The sequence below is a fragment of the Ochotona curzoniae genome, unplaced genomic scaffold (assembly GCF_017591425.1).
Source record: "Ochotona curzoniae isolate NIBS_2020 unplaced genomic scaffold, NIBS_Ocur_1.0 contig_66, whole genome shotgun sequence".
NCBI lineage: Eukaryota > Metazoa > Chordata > Mammalia > Lagomorpha > Ochotonidae > Ochotona > Ochotona curzoniae.
In genome coordinates, this window is record NW_024466512.1 from 21894926 (window position 1) to 21916291 (window position 21366).

General features: G+C 54.1%; 1 protein-coding gene across 1 annotated transcript; it reads left to right on the top strand.

The window, feature by feature from the left end:
* The first annotated feature begins 18182 nt into the window (after nt 1-18182).
* Nucleotides 18183-20560, top strand: LBX1 (ladybird homeobox 1). The gene is made up of 2 exons (XM_040991808.1): nt 18183-19145; nt 19726-20560. The coding sequence occupies exons 1-2, from the start codon at nt 18821-18823 to the stop codon at nt 20244-20246; spliced, it is 846 nt and encodes a 281-aa protein (XP_040847742.1). The 5' UTR covers nt 18183-18820; the 3' UTR covers nt 20247-20560.
* The last annotated feature ends 806 nt before the right edge of the window (nt 20561-21366 follow it).

Genomic DNA, 21366 nt, shown 5'->3' on the forward strand with positions numbered 1-21366 from the left:
CCACCACTATACAGTCCCTTAAAATGAGAAGTCATGAAACCTTCAACAACAGGTATGAATTAAAACAACAACGACAAATTACGGCACTGTGGAGTCAAAAAAGCACATACCACTGAATAACCAACACATGGATGATGAAAACACAAAAGCCTTTTGGGTAAAATGATGCCACTGTGCAATCCATGAGCCACTGATTAATTCAACAAGAAAAGAAGAAACCATCTGGGGGCTCAGGGCAGTAACCTAGCAGCTAAACTCCTCACCTTACACATGCCGGGATCCCATATAGGCACCGGTTCACATCCCGGCAGCCCTGCTTCCCATCCAGCTCCCTACTTGTGGCCTGGGAAAGCAGTCGAGGATGGCCCAAAGCCTTGGGACCCTGCACTTGCGTGGGAGATCTGGAAGAGGCCCCTGTCTCCTGGCTTCTGATCATAGCAGCTCTAGCCATTGCTTGGGGAGTGAATCAATGGATGGAAGATCTTCCTCTACATTTCTCATACTCTCTGTATATATGACTTTCCAATAAAAAAATAAATCCTTCAAAAAAAAAAAAGAAATCATTTGGAAGAAATGAAAATGAAATAAAAAACATAAAAATACATGGGATGCAGCAAAAAAACAACACGAAAAGGTTATTGAACTTATAATTTGCATGATGACTTCCTTATATTAGAGAGAACATATGGTTTTTGTCCTTTGGGCATTGACTTATTTCACTGAGCGTAATGGTCTCTAGTTGGGACCATCTAGTTGCAAATGGTATAATTTCATTCTTTTTAATGACTGAGTAATATTCCATGGAGTAGATGCACAACAGTTTCTTTAACCATTCCTCTTTGGACGCGCATCTGTATTGTTTCCATGTCTTTGCTAGTGTAGATTGTGCTGCTGTAAATATAGGATTACAGATCTCCTCCTCATATGCAGTTTTCATTTCCTTTGGGAATATTCCTAGGAGTAGGATAGATGGGGCTGCTGTGTCTTCTAGAACTTTCTCCATCTTCTGCATGCTGTACCTCTTGGTTCTCCTTCTCTTTTTTCCCTCCACAGGCTTTTTAAATGAGCAATCCTCCAACTCCTCTCTCGTTCTTTGCCACTGACTCTTCACTCAGTGCCCTCACCATACCAGGGGTCTCTTATGTCACCTGTGACCTCCAAACACACAAACCCACCAGCCACTCAGTCGCTCCACCCACTGGTTGCTCTGCAGGATTTGATGCAATTCTCTCCAACTCCTTGTGCTTTCCTCTTAACTCCTGGGCTAGTTTTATAGTGTCTGGTTTCTTTACTTCTTCCAACTGGCTAAATACTTACATAGGATTTCCTAAAATTCGGCTCCCAACCTTGTCTTACTCTGCTCTCCCTCTAACCATCTGCTCGGAAGAACTTTAACAACTGCTGATTTCTGGAATGCCCAACTTCCTGCAGCACAACAGTGGATGTCCCAGCAGTTGCTCAAACTCACTGTAGCCACACCACTCCCTCTGTCCCTTTAGTCTTCTCCAGTCTCCCAGTCAGCTTAACACCTAGGAATCTCTTGGACACTACCCTCCTCCTTATTTCCCAAATCCAAGCCACCACCAGGTCTTCATTAAGACTGCCCCCCTGCCCACACCCCTTTGTGATCTGCCTTCCTTGTGCCCGTCTGATTTCGGTCTTTCTTACCCAAAACTGTGGCAATACCCTCATCCATGACCAGCCTGCCTTTAAACTTGCCGCACTCACACTAATCCTGCTGCAGGACCGGCCCCCAAGGCCCTAAAGTTGGAGCCACCATATGCTTCATCGTTTAAATGACTACATAGGCCTTCGAGAGTGAAAGCAGCTCTCTAAACCCACAAAATTATTACAAAAGTCCTAACACTAACCACAACTGGACAAGTGTGGGCCAGAGCTGCCCCGGATACTCAGCTGCCCTCTTGGAAGTGTGAGCCTGAGCATGCCCTTCTCTTGCTCATGGGCCTTCCACAATGCCCACTGGGACTCCCCCAGGTGGCATTCAAGTACTTTCTGCCCAGCCTCACCTCTCCTGCCTCTCCACTCTCCCCTCCTCCTGGGCTGTATTCCTGCAGCTACCTCCTTCAGGAATTCCCTGCCTCTGATCCTGCTCTCACACTTGGAGGGCCTCTTGAAGCATTTGGCATTTCCTCCTTCACTGGTCCAACCACACTGATCAACAACTGTACACGGCTCCCCTCCAGCTAACTCCTGGCTGGGCAGTTGCTTACAACGTGGCCTGGCATTAAACAATGAGCTGAGCCAGCCCAATGCCCTCTCCTGGGAATGTGGACTATGAAATACTGAGAGACTTGGAGCAGTTAACGGAGGTGATGTAGAGAGGGGCTCAGAAAGGCCGGCTGGTCAAATGTAAGTCACAGTTATGAGAAATTATGAGGAAACAGGAAGCTCTCAGTGCCGCATGCCCCAGGGGGCTCAGAAGTAGTTATGAGCTGGGGCCTTGGGGGTGACCTGAGAGAGAATCCTGACTCTGTTGCTTCCTGGTTTGAACCTGGGGCTAGTTATCTAGCGTTCTTGAGCTTCAATGTTATTATATGTAAAATGGGCATAAAGATGCTGCTTACTAGTTAGTTAATCTCCCCGTGCTCTTAAAAGCATTAACTGAGGAACCTGCACCATGGCATAGTAGGCTAATCCTATACTGTGTACCACCAGCATCCTATATGGGCACCTGTTTGTGTCCTGACTGCTCCACTTTCCACCCAGCTCTGCTTGTGACTTGGGAAAACAGTGGAAGATGGTCCAGGTCCTTGGACCCCTACACCCACATGGGAGAGCCAAAAGAAGCTCTTGGCTCCTGGCTTTGGAGCAGCTCAGCTCTGGCCATTGCAGGCATTTGGGGAGTGAACCAGCAGATGGAAGACCTTTCTTTCTTCTTCTCTCTGTAAAATCTGCCCTTCCAATAAATAAATTTTTTAAGAGCATTAACTGAGATAAACATGGAAATCAATGGGTCTGGTTCAATGTTTAATGAATATTCCTACCCCTCAGATACAGTTAATTGAAGACACACTGAGAAAAGTAAGTCCCAATGAGGTGCCCTTGCCCCTCACCAGGAGAAAAGTCACTCTCCAGGATGGCCCAGTTGCCATGACATATGCACAGGCTCCTCTTCCTCGCGATCATTCACGTGTACGGCTGACTCTGGCAGAAGGAAGAGGCCTTCCCAGACCTGCCTTCCCCTGGGATCTGGACCTGAACACTTTCCCTCCCTGCCCCCCAGAATGACTGCCTGTCTATGCAATGTCCTGCCTGCACTTCAGATACACATGATGCTTAGGGCTTGTCAGGACTCCATATTCTTTCTGGTGAACCTATGGAGAGGCTGTTGCAGGCAACTCCATGGGGTACTTGGTCAGGGACAGTCAGCATGCTATGCATGGCCCTGTCCAATGTAGGGAGGAAGGAAGGGCAGGACTAGTGTCCCCACCAACCCCTGCCCAGTTCTGGACTTGCCCACGTGCTGCCAGGCCTCACTGCCTCTGCCCTAGGATGAAAGACAATGGGGACAGAGGGGGACACCTGAGGAAAAAGGCTCTCTGGGTCAGGGTGCCAGCTTGCTTAGAGGGAGCTAAGCCTGTCCATCCAGGTTCCTCCCCGACTCAGAAGTCAGCCACCCGTCCCCTTTTCAGACCTGCCCTGCACTGTGCCCCTTCTCACTGTGCCTACACCTGCTGACCCTCCCCTCTCAGAGGTCCTTCCCCTCCTTCCATGCAAGCCAGACTCCCACTTGTCAACACTGGGTTCAGATGCAACCTGGTCTCCCAGACAGGGTTAGATTCATTTGCTGTTTCCACAAGCCCTTTTAGAAGGAGTTCTGAGTCCTATCTTGTTGCTCCAATTAGCCATCTTTCCCTCTGTCTTCCCTGGAGGAGGTCTCAGGGACAGGCACTGTGTCTTACTGATGCTCAGCTAAGGCCCTGACCCACAGTAGGCTTCTACCACGGGTGGTCCGACTGAACCCAGGAACAGGTGAGTCCACAGTGTCTGCAGTTCTGCAGTTCTGCAGTTCCCAGGCCTGTGTCTTCTCTTCCTCCCTAGCTGACCTGGGCATTTCACAGTCCTGTGACTATTTTTCCTAATGGCACCACTGCCCACTCCCGGTCCTCAGCAACGTCTGCTGTCTACAGTGCAGAGTACTGCAGGGTTGTGGGACTACGTCATCCTGAAGCCAGAGACGTGGGAGTTAGGTCCTAGGCAGGGACCACAGGGCAATGAAGACAAAGAGGGGTCATTTGACACGCGATGGGAGGGTCTCGGCTCTCCCTCCTGGTCAGACCTCTGATCAGGCTCTAAGCAGGGCTCCCACCTGCCTGCACTCCCACCTCCTACCTCCCAGGGCCTGTGGCTGAGCGGCTGGCGGAGACAGCGCTGGGCCTGCCCAAGCAGACAGCCTGTGCAATTGCTGGCTCCAGGCCTCCCAGCCCAGCTTGTAGCTCCCCCCAGAGTGGCGGGATTGATTGGCTGCAGCCAGAATGGGCACCAGTCTCCCTGGCTTGGACAGAAACGGGGCCATCTGTTACACCTCTAGTTAAAAGTACATAAAGTTGAGCATTTGTGCGCCGACAATACCACCCCTGACACCCTCCACGCGGCACAGCGCTCCGGCTCCTTGGCAGGCTTGTGCTCCACGACAGGCCGGTACAGCAACGCCTACATGCTGGCTCAGTTGGCACCGCCACAGGCACCACAGCTCTACCCTCCAGCAGTCTGGCCCAGCTGGGGCCAGCCTGGAACAGCTGATCTCACCTGTATCAGAGGGTGAAGGGGGGGATAGGAGGTGTGTGAGACTCCTACCCCAGCTTGGGGATGCCTGGACCAAAGATGATGATAGATTTCCGGCTCTGATTTGGGGAGACCCAGGACAGCTTGTATGCCAGTCCTGGGGAGTAGGCCTTAGGCAGATTGGGCTAGCTCTGGCTGGGCTACACCTTGGGTTTCCGGGCCAGGCCAATTAGAATAGTCCATCTTGTTTCCTAATAAGGTCATGCATCTTGAATTTGGAGTCCCTCAAGGCAGTTTTTTTTTTTTTAAGATTTATTTTTCTTGGAAAAGCAAATTTACAGAGAGAAGGACGGAGAAATAGATCTTCCATCTGTTGGTTCACTCTCCAAATGGCTGCAATGGCCAAACTCAGTTGATCTGAGGTCAGGAGCCAGGAGTTTCTTCTAGGTCTCCCACATGGGTACAGGGCCCCAAGGACCTGGACCATCTTCCACTGCTTTCCCAGGCCACAAGCAGGGAGCTGGATTGGAAGTGAAGCAGCCAGGACACAAACAGGTGCCCATAGAGATACCAGCACTTGGAGGTAGAGGATTGGTCAGTTGAACTATTGTGCCAGCCCTGAGGTAGCCTCTTGCATCAACAGAAGGGACAGCTTTGGACAAGCCTGGGTCTTGAATTCTGGCCTTGAGTTCTGAGTTCTAGACCTGGTTTCTGGGCCCCAGGATATAGACTCCTGATTTCTTTTTTCTTTTTAAGGTTGGCTTATTTATTTATTTATTTATAACGCAGAGATACAGAGAGAGAGAGAGAGAGAGAGAGATCTTACATTTGCTGGTTCACTCTTCCAAATGGCTGCAATGGCCAAGCCAAAGCCAGGAGCCTCTTCCAGATCTCTGACATGGGTGCAGAGGCCGAAGGAACTGAGGCATCTTCTATTGCTTTCCCAGGTACATTAGCAGGAAATTAGATTGGAAATGGAGCAAGAGGACTTGAACCAGTGCCCATAGGGGATGTGTCAAAGGCTACAATTTAATTCGTTGTATCACAACACCACTGAACTCCATTCCTGGTCTACAGTCAGGGTTTAGACGTTAAAGGCCTTCCACAATCTTCCCCCATGTTCCTCTCTCAGGCACTCCAGTCAGGTCAGCCAACTGACCTCTGCTTTTGTGAGCATCTCTGCTTCTGTCTCTTTGCTCTTGCTGCTCCTCACACCAACCTGGGATCCTTTTCCTGCCCTCAATCACTCAATCCCACCCTGCCAGGACTCACTCTAGTCTCTGCTGTCACCTCCCAGAGGCCTCTGCCTCACTGAAATGGTTTCTCATAAAGGTTTGTCCAGAGTGAGCCTGGAGATCCTCCTGCATAGGCAGCAACTGGCCTGGCTCTTGTCCAAACTACAAACTAGCACAGAGCTGGGCATATGATTGGGGGAAGCTCCAGAAATGCCCACGTGACTTCAGCTCAGCTGTGGGAAGAGGGACAGTGCCTTCCCCAATGGCTATCAAGTGACTCTGCTGGTCACAGCACAGAAAGCAGGTGATCAGATACAAAAAAGCTTTTAGGTGCTAGTTTACTCACACAACGGTTCAGTATACATTTATTGAGTACCTGCTGGGATGGATGCTGGGTTGTAGATGAAGCTATTACTTGTGAGATGAACATGCCAACTCAAGTCTCAGCTGTTTTACTTCTGATCCAGCTCTCTGCTAATGCACCTGGGAGACAGCAGATGATGGCTACTACTTGAACTCCTGCCACTCATGAGGGAGACTTAGCCCTGGTTGTTGTAGGTATTTAAGGAATGAACTATTGGGGGGTTCAATACAGTAGCCTAGTGGTTAAAGTCCTCGTCTTACATGTGACGGGATCCCATATGGGCTCTGATTTGTATCCCAACTGTCCCACTTCCCATCCAGCTCCCTATTTGTGTCCTGGAAAAACAGTCCAGGATGACCCAAAGCCTTGGGACCCTGCACCTGCATGGAAGACCTGGAAGAAGATCCTGGCTTCGGATCAGCTCAGCTCCGGCCATTGCGGCTACTTGGGGAGCGAACCAGCACATGAAAGATCCTTCTGTCTCTCTATCTCTCTGGAAATCTGACTTTCCAAGAAAAGTAAAGAAATCTTTAAAAAAAAAAAAAAAAACGGATCACTGGATGGAAGATCTGTGTTTCTGTTGCTCTACCTTTCAAGTAGGTGAAAAAAAAAATACCAAAAACAAACAAAAGCCAATGCTGTGGCACAGTGAGCTAAGCTGCCTTTGACACTGGGATCCCAGAGAACCTTTGAGTCCCAGCTGCTCTGCTTCTGGTCAAGTTCCCTCGGACTACACCTAAGCAGGTAGTAGATGATGGTCTGGGCCCTGGCAACCACGTGGCAGACTTGGATGGGTTTCATGGTTCCTGACTTACACCTGGCTAGGTCCCTGCTGTTGCAAGCAATTTGGAGAGTGAACCAATGGGTGGAAGACCTTTTCTTTTCTCTTGTGTCACTCTTTGCAATAAACAATTTAAAAATAAAAAAGAAAGCCACCTTTTATGTGTCCATTCCCATGTCTGGAATATAAGAGGAAGAATCATTAAGAAATGAAATTAGATACCTGCTCTCAAAGAGAATATTAATAAAGTCCATGAGACAAGTCCATAAATACTAACCGCAGTGCAACAAACCAACCAGAACCAACAGAAGTACTTAGAATCTTGGAGTTGGAAAGGATCCAAAAATGGTCAGAGACCCCGATATCCCACCATTGGCCCAAACTCATTTATATCCATTACACAAGATAATGTGGGTGAAGCTGCTACTTGACACAAAGTGAATGAGGATGAAGATGATGATGGCTATAATTGTGTAACTATTTTTTTTAAGATTTATATTATTTTCTTATTGCAAAGTCAGATATAGAGAGAGGAGGAGAGACAGAAAGGAAGATCCTCTGTTCAATGATTCACTCCCCAAGTGATTGTAATGGCCGGAGCCGAGATGATCCGAAGCCAGGAGCCAGCTTCGGATCAGGGTCTCCCATGCAAGTGCAGGGTCCCAAGGCATTGGGCTATCTTTGACTACCCTCCCAAGCCACAAGCAGGGAGCTGGATGGGAAGTGGGGCTGCCAGGACCAGAACCAACACCCATATGGGACCCTGGTGAGCACTTTAGCTGCTAGGCCATTGCACCAGGTCCTAATTGTGTAACTATTGTCCATTTCCACATGTTGGCAGAAGCTTACCTGCACACAAGGCAACTTGGGCTACTGTTTATGCATCTTGCTTCAGAGAGCCACCTGCCAGGAAGAAACAAAAACAGCCTTCCTAATCAGGATCCCAAGCCTCCCCTCAAGCTACACAGTACATCTGGGAAAAGGATCAGGTGAATGAGATGTCAGACCCAAGACTTAGGGCGCCTACCCAACACCCAGGGCCTTCTTTAGTATGGGGCCTTGGGCACCTCTCTTGCCTCACTGGGTTCTAACTTTGCCAGAGCTATACAAGTCCCCACATGGCAACTGATTTCTTGAGTACCTTAAGCTTCCAAAAAATCTCCCACCAGGCTCCTATAGGATGTGGAGTAACCTGATAAAGTCCCCATCCTGGGGATGGGGTGGTGGAGACAGAGGAGGGCTGACAATTACAAGAAAGGTTTGGATCCTAACCAGGGCACTCACCTGACCATTTCAACCTCTTATACGCAGCTAGCCCTGTCAAGGGCCGGCCTGGTTGTCCCAGCCCTCTGTCCCCCACAGCACTGGGAGGAACAGTCTAAGACTGGGGCATTTCCTGCCTCTAGGAATGCAGGCAGTTGGCCTCAGCATGGAGAGTGAAGCCATTTCTCCCTCCCATGGGTATCTCTGGGACATTTTTTGTGCTCTCATGTGATGGAGAGAGATGGAAGTAATAGACCATGGGAACCTTCAGAAGACTAGGGTGGTAGTAAACAGGGAGAAGGGCTGAGGGCAGGCAGGGGAGTGTCAGGAGATGCTATATGTATGCTGTCCCACTTCCTACTTGGGTCCCCCCTAACAAGGCACTGGATCTCTTGGAGTTTCATTTTGTTAGCAGTAAAACTTGACCCATGGGACCAGCACGGTAGCCTATTAGCTATAGTTCTCACTTTGCATTCACCGGGATCCCACATGGGTGCCGATTCGTGTCCCAGCTGCCCCACTTTTCTTCTAGTTCCCTGCTTGTGGCCTGGGTAAACAGTCCATGATGACCCAAAACCTTTGGGACCCTGCAGCTGCTTGGGAGACCCAGAAGAGACTCCTGGTTTCGGATCAGCTCAGCTCCTGCCGTTGTGGCCACTTGGGGACTGAACCAGCAGATGGAAGATCTTTCTGTCTCTCCTTTTCTCTATAAATCTGACTTTCCAATTAAAACAACAACAACAACAACAACAACAAAAACCTTGACCTACAGAAGTTTTCTCCTATCCGCAGGGAGGACTACAAGAAGATCACAGTCAAACCCCTTCAGGGATCAGTCTTGTCCATGGATTGGGCAAGACTGGGGTACACTAAAGCCTGGGTGTCCCTCAAACCGGACTTGCACTATCTCCAACTCTGGGTCCAGAGGTGTGTCTGCTGCCTGCAACTGCTCCTACAACCTCCTGGTTCATGTCTGGCCCCTCTTCCATCCAGTTACAATATCTGTGATTTTTTCTTCTCTATTTGTAATACCCCACCCACCCTCAGGGCATCTTTAGCTTCCCAAGAGCCCAGCTGGGAGGCAGCCAGGGAATTCTTCCTGTTTTCATTAGCATAAAACAAGGTGTGCTTTGGGTTAGAAACAGTGGGTAGGGGCCTGTGTTGTGGCTGAGCACACTGCATCCCACATAGGCGCTTGCTGGAGTTTTAGCTTCTCCATTTCAGATCCAGCTCTTTATGAATCTGCCTGGGAAAGCTGTGGATGAAAGCTTAGAAGAAGATCCAAGTGTTTGGACCCCTGCATCCATGCAGAAGACCCCAAAGCTATTGGCTTCAGCCTGTGCCAGTATTTGGGGCTTGAACCAGCAGATGGAAAACCTCTCTCTCCCTAACTGTGCCAACCAAAAAAAAAAAAAAAGGAAAAGGAAAAGAATTTCTTCCCAGGGTGGTCTTGAACTCGGTTAAGCCCTCCTTGCAGGCTGTATCCTCAAGGGTCACTGAGAAACAAGCTAGGGCAGGCGGTGGGTGTTTCTGGGTCTCCCAGGGCGCCAGGGATGGGAGGTGCGCTCCCAAGCGCTGTGGCCAAGGCGCCCCGGGAACCCGGAGCCTTCACTTTGGGGCAGTTCCTCTGCTAACATCCCTGGCTGTGTGGGAACAGCGTTTTATTAAATGCTTCACACAGATTTGGTATAATAAAGATTGAATATATTATATCCTTTGCCTCCCCCAGAGTGAGACAGTAATAAGAGAGGCTAAAAACAATCAAGTGCAACATAAATATCGCATAATGGGACTAAGGGCGAGGGACGCGTGGCAAGCCCAGGACTGGGGCTCGGTGTTGGTCGCCAGCCCCCTCACCCCACTCCCCAACCGTGACACACCAGAGGGCCCCATGTCTCGATTTCTATCTCGCTGGCCTGCAGCCGGTCCCGCCTCCAAGCCAGGAGCCCCGACCTCAGAAGGCGCCCGGAGACGCCGGGGCCAACGTGGGCCGGGCCAGGCTTCCCCGTGGGAGTCGCTCAAGGCGGATGAATCCCAGCCTGAGGGCTCCAACCTCAGCCCTGCTGCCCACCAGGCCTCCAGGACTAGTGGCCCTCGGCCCCTGTGCCCATGCTCCCGAAAGTCCCTTCTAGGTCGTGCTTGCGACTTTCTCAGGGCATCTCCAAAATCGTTCGCAAAAAAAAAGAGTTGTGAAGCTTGAAGCTCTCGCTGAGGCAGCTTGGGGAAGCGGCTTGGGAAAGGGATGGCTCAGAGTTGGCCCGATCCTTCTGTGCCCCTAGGATGCCCTGGCCCTGCGTTTAGCCTTCCCTGGTGAGACCTGGCGGCTTAAGCCCCTCAGCGCTTCCCAATCAGGTCTGGGTTCCGATCTCACCTGTGGCACCGAGGAGCCCGCAGCGCCCTGAGCCGCCATTTTCTCTTCAGCAAAATGGAGACAGGGAAGGGTTCGGAGAGGTCTCCAGCGCTTGGCACTCAGCACGGGCTGTAGAAAAAAAAAAAAAAGAAAAGAAAGAAAGAAAGAAAAAGCAGCTAGCAGCTGCTTCTGAGATACTCGTTGAAATAAAACGGAAATTTTAGACGTGAGATTCGCTCAAACCTTATTTTTCTGAGGTTCTGCCGCAGGCAATCCCGTTTTACGGAAGGAAGGCCTGAGCCTCTGGCAGCACTCCCCCAGCCCTCCAACCCTGGGCTACTGGCTTAGCCTCGAACCCCCGGGGTGGCGGCGCTGGGGTCGCCGGAGGCCTAGCAAGTCCCAGCCCACCTCGGTCTCAGCTTCTGAAACTCTGGTCCTCGTTGAGGTCTCCTGGGGTCCAAGGCAGAGGAGCCTTTCCAAACCAAGGCAAACGGATGAGAAAGAAATACGTCGAGGTGGTTGGAGACGAAAGAGGTAGCTGCACAAGACAGACAACCGGGGGCGCGGGGTGGAGGGGAGCTGCTTAGGGGGGCTGGCTGCGACCCGCGGAGCCCGCGTGTGAGGGGCGAGGGCCCCCCAGCCTGACCGCTCGGCCTCGTGCCGTGGGGGTGGGAAGAGAGCTGACGGGCTGAGGGCGTCAGGCGTATGGAAAGGCACTGAAGGAATTGCGCCTTGGTGGGTGTGGGGTGCAAGAGGGACTCCTCCAAACCAGCAACTTGTAGAAAAAAAGCCAAAGGAAGCTGGCTCCGCGCAAACGAAATAAAGCTGTGGGTGCTATGCACTCGGCCCCTCTTCTCGGCCCGGCAACCCAGGGTTGCGGAACCGCGCGGGGGCAAGCGCTGGGGGCCCTGTCAGGTCGGGAATAGGAAGGATCCTGGTACCAGCGGGATTGGACCCGCACATACTTGACTGGAGGAGGCCCGGGACCTTAAGAGTCCACGGCCAGGGAAGAAGGGCCCTGCGGCTGCCCTGGCCCTGGCGCCTGGCTTAGATGGGAAATCCAAGCCTGGGCAAAGCAGTCTCCTCCCGGCGCCCGAAGGACCCAAGCTCCGCGTGAAGGACCGAGCCGGTCTTCACGCTGCCCAAGTTCCCGAGGCGGGTGGACGCGGTTGCGGCCAGGGTCTCCGCCGCCGGTCAGACACCCCGCAGACCCCACGCTGGCCTCCAGCTCGCCGCCACCCTCTCTTGCCCAGCGCTGGAGACTGGAAGAGGTTCTTTCGATGGGACTGCCAGCAGGCAGCCCAGTGACCCGCCAGGCCTCAGGGTCTCCGGTCCTAGGCGATCCCAGGACTTGCTTCTACCTCTCCTATCCCCATTCCACCCCAGGGCACTCGGGTCGCTGGCCGGCCTGGGAATCTCTCCCGCCTTTCTCCCTTCGGCGAGGCCGGGAGGGGCCTCACCGGCGGCGGCTGCGCTAATGCGATGAGCCCCAGCACGGCTGCTGAATTATTCACGTGCAGTTTATTAGGGAAAGGCCTGAGTCAGGCCTTTCCCGTGCCCGCCTAACCGTCCCGCTTTTGCCCCTCGGTCTCCGCACACGACCGGACCTCAGTGGAACGCAGACACGGTGACTACCACTGGCGGTTTTGCTTGCACCTGGGGCTTCTGGGACCCGATGGGTTAGTGAGGGAGAGAACCCGTTCTTGGAATTTTTTGGCTTCTTCAAGGACCAGAATCCCCGTTTTTGTGTGCCAGGGAGCTACCAGGCCCGGATGCAGCCACCCTCACCCCAACCCCAAACAGCCAGCTCCCCCCCACCCGCAACCTCCCAGCCCTTGCTGCCCCAAGCTGCACAAGTACTGGGTGTGCCCACGGGTTCTCCCGGCCCCAGTAACTACCCTCCTTTGTCACCTGGGCACAGGAACAGGGCCCTGTAGCTCCCCCTCCAACACAGCTTTCTGTGTGGCTGTTCCCCTTGCCTCAGGTGACCCCTGCTTGGACACCTGCTCAAATGTATATGGAATTTCAAATTTCAACCCCAGTACTACCTTCAGAACAGAATCACAGTCTTGCCTACTTCCCTTACAGGCTCCTATTTGTGCTTCACACACACATCCCAAGACTACTGGAGGGGGTGGGCTAGGTGTGTTTGCTACTCCTCGTGGCCATCATCTCCCTCTCTTTCTTCCTCTCTTATGGATATGGTGAGGGCTCAGAGCAGAGCCCATTCCTGAGTCTGGTCACATTGCCCAGGTGCCCCCACTGTAGCCAGGATGCATTACAAAATGAGTCTGTGCTTCCTATGCATGTTAAGGTGTGTGCAGTAGGCGCGCCTGGCATCTGCATGCCCTGGCAGAAACTGTGCATCCTCCCAACTCTTGCACCCTTGGTCATCTCTCCCAGGCACAGGTTGAGTCCCCCAACTGACTCTTCCTTTGTCTCTTGTTTATTCATTAGTTTGTTCATTCAACAAATGCTTGGGGGAGCCCTTTGGTGTATGCCAAGCTGGCATAGGAGCATGGGAAGGAGATCCTGCTCCGTTCCTCCTCCAGTTCACAGCAGATGGAGAGAGGCACAGAAGGGCAAACAGACAACCCAGCATGTTCCTGGCAGTGTGACAGTGACCCCAAAGGGGTTGTGCTAAGGACATAGTCCAACAGGGCAGGGAAGGTTTTTTAAGGAGATGCATTGGGCATTAGACACAAATCGGTAGGTAGGTGCCAGGAAGTGAAGGGGCAGCAGCCCTTCAAGTCCCAGGTGAGAGGGGCAAAGACCTGTGGTGAGGGCTGTTTAGGAGGCTGCAGAGTACCAAACACACTGGCTATGAGCACTTCTCTCCCCACCTGTCTCTCACCCAATGGTCCCTATGTCCTGGCCACTCCATCACTGTCCAAGGGTATTAATTCCCTGCCTCGATGCCCTGCCACTGAGCTCTGAAGGAATTCAGCTCTTAAAAGGTGTGTGAGGGTGGCTGGGGGCAGCTTTTCAAAGCCATTCTCAGCCCCAGTCCTGTTCCAGAAGCTAAGATCCTGAGATTCCCAAAGCCAGCCTGACCACAGCCAGACGGTCCAAGAGCAGAGTGCCGGCTTGAGCTGTGGAGCACTTGGCTCCCTGCTCCCCCAGGGCTGAGGAAGAGGTAACTCCCTTGTTCCCCGTAGGCTTGCCTCTGTCTTTTACCTTTTCTAGATCTCCAGCCTAGAGAATCCAGTGTATTTTGTAATGTTGGTCCTAGAATGTGTCCACTTTGTCTCACATGCAATCTCTAGGGTCTGCAAAATTCCTGAAACCCACTCAAAGAGCCCTTAGAGACCTCTGGGTCCGAACTTCTAGGGCACAGACTTGAGGGAAAAAAAAAAAAAAAGGCGCTCCAATACTGATTACTCCGTCTGTGTGACCCTGGAAAGGTTCCTTAGCTTCTCTGGGCTTCATCTTCCTTCTATGTAAAATTGTAGTTAATGAACAAATCAACCAAGAGCCAGGTGGGGCAAGGGATATGGTGTTTATTGTCCTGGATATTGTTGTCACTAGACTGGCCCAGGATGACTGTGTCTAACAGTGTGAACTACCCAGCTTAGCCAGGGTGCCAGGGGGCTGGCCATCCTGGTTCACATCTAGGGCAGAAGCAACACTCTCCGAATGCCAGGTGCATCAGCAGCAACAAGTCTCCATGGGATAATATATATTCTCTTCTCTCCTAAGGAGCCTGAAGGCCATGGTGGTGCTTGCCCCACCTCCCTCCAAAAAATCTGCAGCCAGATGGAACTGTCAAAATAGTCAGGACCAACTCCCAAAAAGCTTCCGAGGGTTTATGTGGCTTAGACTGAACTCATTTTGTTTGTGTCTGCAGGGTTTCAACAGCACAATGCTGTTTCCCTCTTTGGTACCTTCCCTAACTTGAAGGACAAACAGATTTTTGGCAAAACAAGCCCTTCCTTCCCCTTACACTAAAGAGGGCTGGGCTTTGGGCACGGGAATTCAGGAGTCAGGATATCTGAGATGGGACTCCGAAGACAGCAATGCTTCTCTGAGAACAGCCTCCCAGAGCCAGCTGCTTCCAGCTCCAGGTGAAGACTGGCCCAGCTGGCTGAGGGTGGCGGTAGGATGGATAACCACAGAAACTTGATTTTTGCAGCATGGGGTATCAGGAATGAGTGGGCAGAAAGATGGCAGCTTGCAATGGAAAAATTCTTTTCAATTCTCCCTCCTACTGCTCCTGAGTTCCTCCCCTTTGGAAATCTCATAATTTCCATGTCCCTCCATAAGGACCAGTCCAGATCCAAGTCATTTGGTAATCATTTGTACTCCCACTTTCTCAATGGAAGTTCATTCCTCCACCAACTATACCCCAGGCCTGGATTCAGATTCAATGATCCTAAATGTGGGAGGTGGGGGTAGGAAGGGAGGGATGGAGGAAGTCAGATAATGAACCCCAAATATACATTCTTAGTCTGCAGAATGAGGAGGAAGCCCATATATTTGAGATCCTAGGAGTCCAGAGATCCCTGCTCCCTTCACAAAAGTTTTTTTGGCGGGGAGGTGGAACAGGTAGGGGAGGCAGTGGGTGGATTTGTAAAGGTAGCCCAGATAAGGTAATCAGGCAAGAGAAACCAAAACACCAGGTGGGACTACATGCCCCCTACATTCCCAGCCATGTGGTGTACCAAGCATAGGCCAACCAATTGGGAGGGTGGGGGCGGGAAGCTGTGGCACAGGCTAGGTAAGAAAAGAGATTAACAAAGGGGACAGAGCCAGCCTGGCACGATGGCTCAATTGGCTAATCTTCCACTTGTATGTGCTGTGACACCATATGGATGCTGGTTCATGTCCCAGTTGCTCCACTTCCCATCTAGCTCCTTGCTTGTGGCCTGGGAAAGCAGTAGAGGATGGCCCAACCATTGGGACCCTGTACCTGCATGGGAGACATGGAAGAAGTTCCTAGCTCCCTGCTTTGGATTAGCTCAGCTCCAGCCATTGCAATCATTTGGAGAGTGAAGTAGCAGATGGAAAAATTTTTCTGTCTTTCCTTTTCTGTGTAAATATCCATTTCCAATAAAAAACAAATCTTGAGAGAAAGAGAGAGAGAGAGATTGAGAACAGAGCCCCTCTGCTCTGCTTCCCAAGTTACATCCTCCCCTTCCGGGCAGCCTTCCCAGTAAACCTGAACTCCACTGAGCTTGAGACTAGGACCCGCAACCACAGGAGCTTGCCTTTACCTTAGGTCCGGGCCTGTGAAGCTGTACTAGCTGTGGAGAATGGTGAAAACAGGAAGAGTGCTGGCAGCCTGGAAGGAAATATGAGGGATGGGGTGTGTGGGAAGGAGGGATGAAGTAAAGGGGGTCTAAGAGTAGGAAGTAATGGGTAAGGGGTGGATAATGATAGAAAGCTCCTCCATTCTCTGCTCCAAGCATGGGGACTCAAAGTCCCGGGTACCAAACTGGGGCTACAACAGGAAAGGGCTATGGTGGGATCTTGAGGGCAGGAAGTGAAAGGAGCAGACAGCCCCCTGTTGGCCTAGGAGTTTCCAGGACTCAGTTCCTTGATGCACTCTGGGTGGGGCCTGGCGTTCCAGATGGCTCCTAGGTGGGGTAGGGGTGCAACACAGGCAGGCCTGCCCTGCGAAGGGGTCAACACCTCTGAGGGACCCGAGATATCATCTTTCTTAGGATTCCTGTCTCTGAGCACCTGCCTTGGGCACCATGCAGGACAAAGATGGGCATGGGGGTGGCTCTTTCCAACACTTCTAATCAACCTTGGAATTGGTAGTGGGACCCCCAACACCAAATCTTTCTTCCCTATGCTGTTCCTTTTAACTGGAGAGCTTCCTGTGGTAGCCACGGATTAACTAAACAGAAGATAAAGAAACCTAGCTCTGATAAACGCTGCAGAACCTTCTCCCTACCCCATAGCCAGCCCAGCTTGGTCCTTCTTAGGGCAGATACACCGGGCAAGGTGCTGTATCCTTCCCTCCCACCTTCTGCCCCGAGCCACGCCACGAGTCCACGAGTCCACGTGCTGGCCTCTCTGGTCCGCGCTGAGCCACCCCACCACGCTGCCCACCAAGAGTTCAGCAAACAAAGCCAGGGCCACGTCTGAGTGTGAGGAAGAGATACAGTTTTTCCTCTCTCGCTTCCAACCCCTTCTTTTCCCCGCTGTCTCCAAGGGCAGAAATGGAAACTGAGGGCCCCACACAAAGCAGACCGGATGGCGGGAGCCCAGAGGTCCCCGGAATGTCTTGAGGAGAACGAAGGGCATAGCTGGAGTTCAAACACGTTCATAGACCCCGGGTTCACTACGCTTACAAAGACGCACACGGGCAACCACACGCCAACACACGTACTGAAAAACAAACACCTTCAAATACCGATGCGCACGAAATGCTCGCCTGATGCTCTCTCGCGGATTTCAGGCCCTGGGGTCCCAGTCCCCCGCCTGACTGGAACCGGGACCTCCCGGGCGAGTTCTGAGAAGCCCCAGCCGAGGCCGGCCCCTCCCGGCCCCCGTTCCGCATCCGGAACAGCTGGAGTCGGCCGGGCGGTGCACTACAGCCCGGCTTTGGGCTGGGCGGGGCCGGCAGCGGGGCCCCGGCCCCGGCCGGGCAGAGCGCAGCAGGGAAGCCCGGGCCAGCCGGGTTAGCCCCGGAACCCGCCTAGGCTGTACATGAGACTGCAGTCACCGGAGACGGAAGGTGGCCCTGATCGGCCTGGAGGGCCTCGGCGGGAGGAAAGTGTGTGTGATAACCAGAGAAGGTAGGGTGCCCGCTTCGGGCTCACAACGGGAAAGAGGCGAGCTGAGCCACCACGACCCCCTAATGTCGCTCGGCGTGTGGGAGGCTGGGCCCTCCGACTGGCCCCCTCCCCCAATCCCTGGGGACCCCACCTTCACCCCGTCCCGTCGTCCATCCAGGGCTCTGAAGCAGGATCTGACCTCCCTCGGGCCAGCCTGAAGGGCTTCAGATTATCTGGCTTGCGCATGGCCCAAGGCCGAGTGTGAGAGGCAAGAGGGTCTGTGGATAGAGGCGCGGGGCTCTTGTTTCAGCTCCGCAAAGTCCACGCTGGGTGGCAGCGGGGGGCCCAGCTGGGCTCCTGGTCTTACCTGGCCCGCGCGGCGGCCGGGTCCCTCCCCGGCTGTGGCTCCCGCCTCCCTTCTCGGGCTCCGAATCCCGGGTCGCTGAGCCCGAGACCTCCGGGCTGGCGCTGCCACCGCAGCCAGGCCGGCGGGAGGCGGGTGCGCCGGGAGCGCGGCGTCAGTTTGGGGTGGGGGCGGTGGCTTTTCAGTCGCCCGAGGTTCGGGTGCAATAAAGGCGCCGCTAATGTAATTTACAAACAGCTCGGGCCGAGCGCGGCGCGCCGCCCGGACTGACAGGCGCATTAGGCAGGCTAATTCCAGCCGGCCCCTCCTACCCCCGGCCCGCTAATTAATGAGCTTCCCAACTTAGAGCCGCCTGCATTGGACAGACAGAGAGTGAAAGAGGGGACCAGAGAGAGGAAGAGAAGGAGAGAGACGGAGGGGGGGTGGTGAGCAAAGAAGAGAAAAGAGGGAGGAGGGAGGGAGGAAGAATAGAGAAAGAAGAGAGAGGAAAGAGAAAGGGAGAGAAAGTGCTGCAGCAGGTAATTGATTACTCCTCGATCAAGGCTAACTTGTTAGCAATAGTCAATTGCCCCGTCTCTCCGCCTTCCCTCGCAGTCCGGGATCGGCGCCCTCGCCTCGGCTCTTCCAACTGCCGCCGCCAGGACCCGGGGCCAGGAGCTGCCGCCGAGCCACCTGACACCTTTAAATAGCACCGGGGCTGGCGAAACTGGAGCCCCGCGCGGCGCGCCCCAGCTCCGGCCCCGGATTGCTGGAAGCCCCGGTGGCGGCGGCAGTAGCGGCGCCCGCGTCAGCGCTCTCCTCCCGGGGCCCCACGCGACTCTGCCCGCCTCAGCCGCCGAGCTAATCGTCCCCCTCACCCAGCTTGAGCCCTGCCCGGTGCGGCCTCCTTCACGCCAGCCTGCCCGCTCGCGCCGCCCGGCGCCCCAGCTGCCCCGCGGGCTGGGTCCCCGCAGCCCGAGCCGCCCCGGCCGGGCCCCCCAAACGAGGCCGCAATGACTTCCAAGGAGGATGGCAAGGCTGCGCCGGGGGAGGAGAGGCGGCGAAGCCCGCTGGACCACCTGCCACCTCCCGCCAACTCCAACAAGCCACTGACGCCGTTCAGCATCGAGGACATCCTCAACAAGCCGTCCGTGCGGAGAAGTTACTCGCTGTGCGGGGCGGCGCACCTGCTGGCTGCGGCAGACAAGCACGCGCCGGGCGGCTTGCCCCTAGCGGGCCGCGCGCTGCTCTCACAGACCTCTCCGCTGTGCGCCTTGGAGGAGCTTGCCAGCAAGACCTTTAAGGGGCTGGAGGTCAGCGTCCTGCAGGCAGCAGAAGGTAGGCGCTACCCCAGGGGGTCCTCAGTGCCTCCCCGCCACTGGAGGCTAGTGCCTCTGCCCGCTTCCTCCCGCGCCGGCCGCCAGGGCCCTCCAGCCCTAGCCGCCACGGGGAGTCGAGATAGGTGGGACAGCACCCAACCCCCCTAAATCCTAGGGACCTCTGGTAGGCCTGAGGGGGTGGGGGGTTGAATCGAGAGAGGGTGGATACCCCCAAGCTCCCTCTTCCCTCTTCGGTGCTCCCTGCTCTGCTCCTGGGGGGACCTTCCGGATAGAATGAAGTGCTTGGGAAGGGGTGTAGAATTGGCGTCTACACCACTAGCAGACCGTGTCTAGGCGGTTCCTCTGGCTCTCCTAGACTACTTTTTGGTACCAACTGGGAACTGGAGGGAAAGGGCAACAGCCACAAACCATTTTTTTCCTGGCGACTTCCGAAAGAGGCCAGAAAGTAGAAAAGATTGGAGAGCAGAAAGCGGATTACAGGCCGCCTAGGGCAGAATGAAGTGGTTAGCCCTGGGGGTGAGGGCTGGAGTGGGGTCTCCCGCCTGCAGATACAAGCCCATACTGTCATTTTCTCGCAGGCCGCGACGGGATGACCATCTTTGGGCAGCGGCAGACCCCAAAGAAGCGGCGAAAGTCACGCACGGCCTTCACCAACCACCAGATCTACGAGTTGGAAAAGCGTTTCCTGTACCAGAAGTACCTGTCCCCAGCAGACCGCGACCAGATCGCGCAGCAGCTGGGCCTCACCAACGCGCAGGTCATCACCTGGTTCCAGAATAGGCGCGCCAAACTCAAGCGGGACCTAGAGGAAATGAAGGCCGACGTGGAGTCGGCCAAGAAACTGGGTCCCAGCGGACAAATGGACATTGTGGCGCTGGCGGAACTCGAGCAGAACTCGGAGGCCGCAAGTGGAGGCGGTGGGGGCTGCGGCAGAGCCAAGTCCAGGCCTGGTTCTCCGGCGCTCCCCCCAGGCGCCCCGCAGGCCCCGGTCGCTGGGCCCTTGCAGCTCTCTCCTGCCTCTCCGCTCACGGACCAGAGGGCTAGCAGCCAAGATTGTTCAGAGGACGAGGAAGACGAAGAGATTGACGTGGACGATTGAGCTACGCCTCGGGGTCTCCCGCCGCCCGGGGGCTCAGAACAAGCGCCCCGCAGACCCGCCGCTTCCCGAACCGGACAGCACCGCAGCGCCGAGGGGAGCTGGGACCTCCTCTGCCACTCTCGCCTCCTCCCCTGTCCCTCGCCCGGACTCAGCTCCTGGAGGCCGCCTCTTCCCTCTCGAAGCAATAAACCCGGGCGGGCCGGCGGGCCGGCCGCCGCACGCGGCCTCCGCCACCCCAAAGCCCTCGCCGTGCTACTCTGTTTGGGTTCTGTACAGATATTTAAAGCCAGTGAGCGGGTTCTTCCCACCACAGCCTCTTGGTTTTGTTTTTGGTTCCTCCTCCCCACCACCTTTTTCTTTTCTTTTCTTTCTTTCTTTCTTTTTTTTTTTTTTTTTTTGTATCTCTCAGAGCTCTCCCTGTTTCCGAAGCTTTAGAGCTGCCTGCTGGGTTTGCAGAGGGAGAGGCAGTGTGGGGGGCAGCAAATGCCAACCCCGCGGTTCCAGCCCGAGGATGGGGAGATCCTGGCTGTTTTCATTTTTCTCTGCATGCAGCGAATGCACCCGGCGCGCTCCCTCTTAGCCTTGCTCTTGCGGCTTATTGCAGCTGGCCTCTTTCCTTCAGCCTTTTTTTACCCCCACCTCGCGGAAAGGGATGAAGATAGCCTGGCCCTGACTTGCAAGCTTCAAAATCGATCTGTCCTTTACCACGCGAGAAAAGAATGTTTTCGATGACATTTCTGTCTCTCCTTGCCCACCACCACTTTTTTTCTTTCTTTCTTTCTTTCTTTTTTTTTTTTTTTTTAAGATTCTTCCCTCCTGCTTTTCCTTGGACTGATGGCTGGAGTCTGGCTCCTAGTGACAGAGCAGAGGGAAATCTAACCAAGCAACCATCGAAAACACGACCCAAAGTCCTAGAATTATTTTTTACTCTTTTTAGAATTTCTTTGCATGTGACAGACAGGAGGCAGCCCGACCTGCGCCCCACACCTCCTCTGCAGCTCCGGGGCTGGCTTGCTCCCAGCTCCGCCCGGCCGGACCAGGGTGGGGTGGCCTAACGAGGGTGGGTCTTGTGTGCCCCTGCCTTGCTCCTTCCTGCCCTTTCCTCCCTGGACTGTACCCA

Excerpts from the sequence above, each read along its gene's own strand:
- LBX1 (XM_040991808.1), top strand. The coding sequence starts at position 18,821 with ATGACTTCCAAGGAGGATGGCAAGGCTGCGCCGGGGGAGGAGAGGCGG. Across the intron at positions 19,146-19,725 it reads CGTCCTGCAGGCAGCAGAAG|GCCGCGACGGGATGACCATC; the intron begins GTAGGCGCTACC and ends ATTTTCTCGCAG.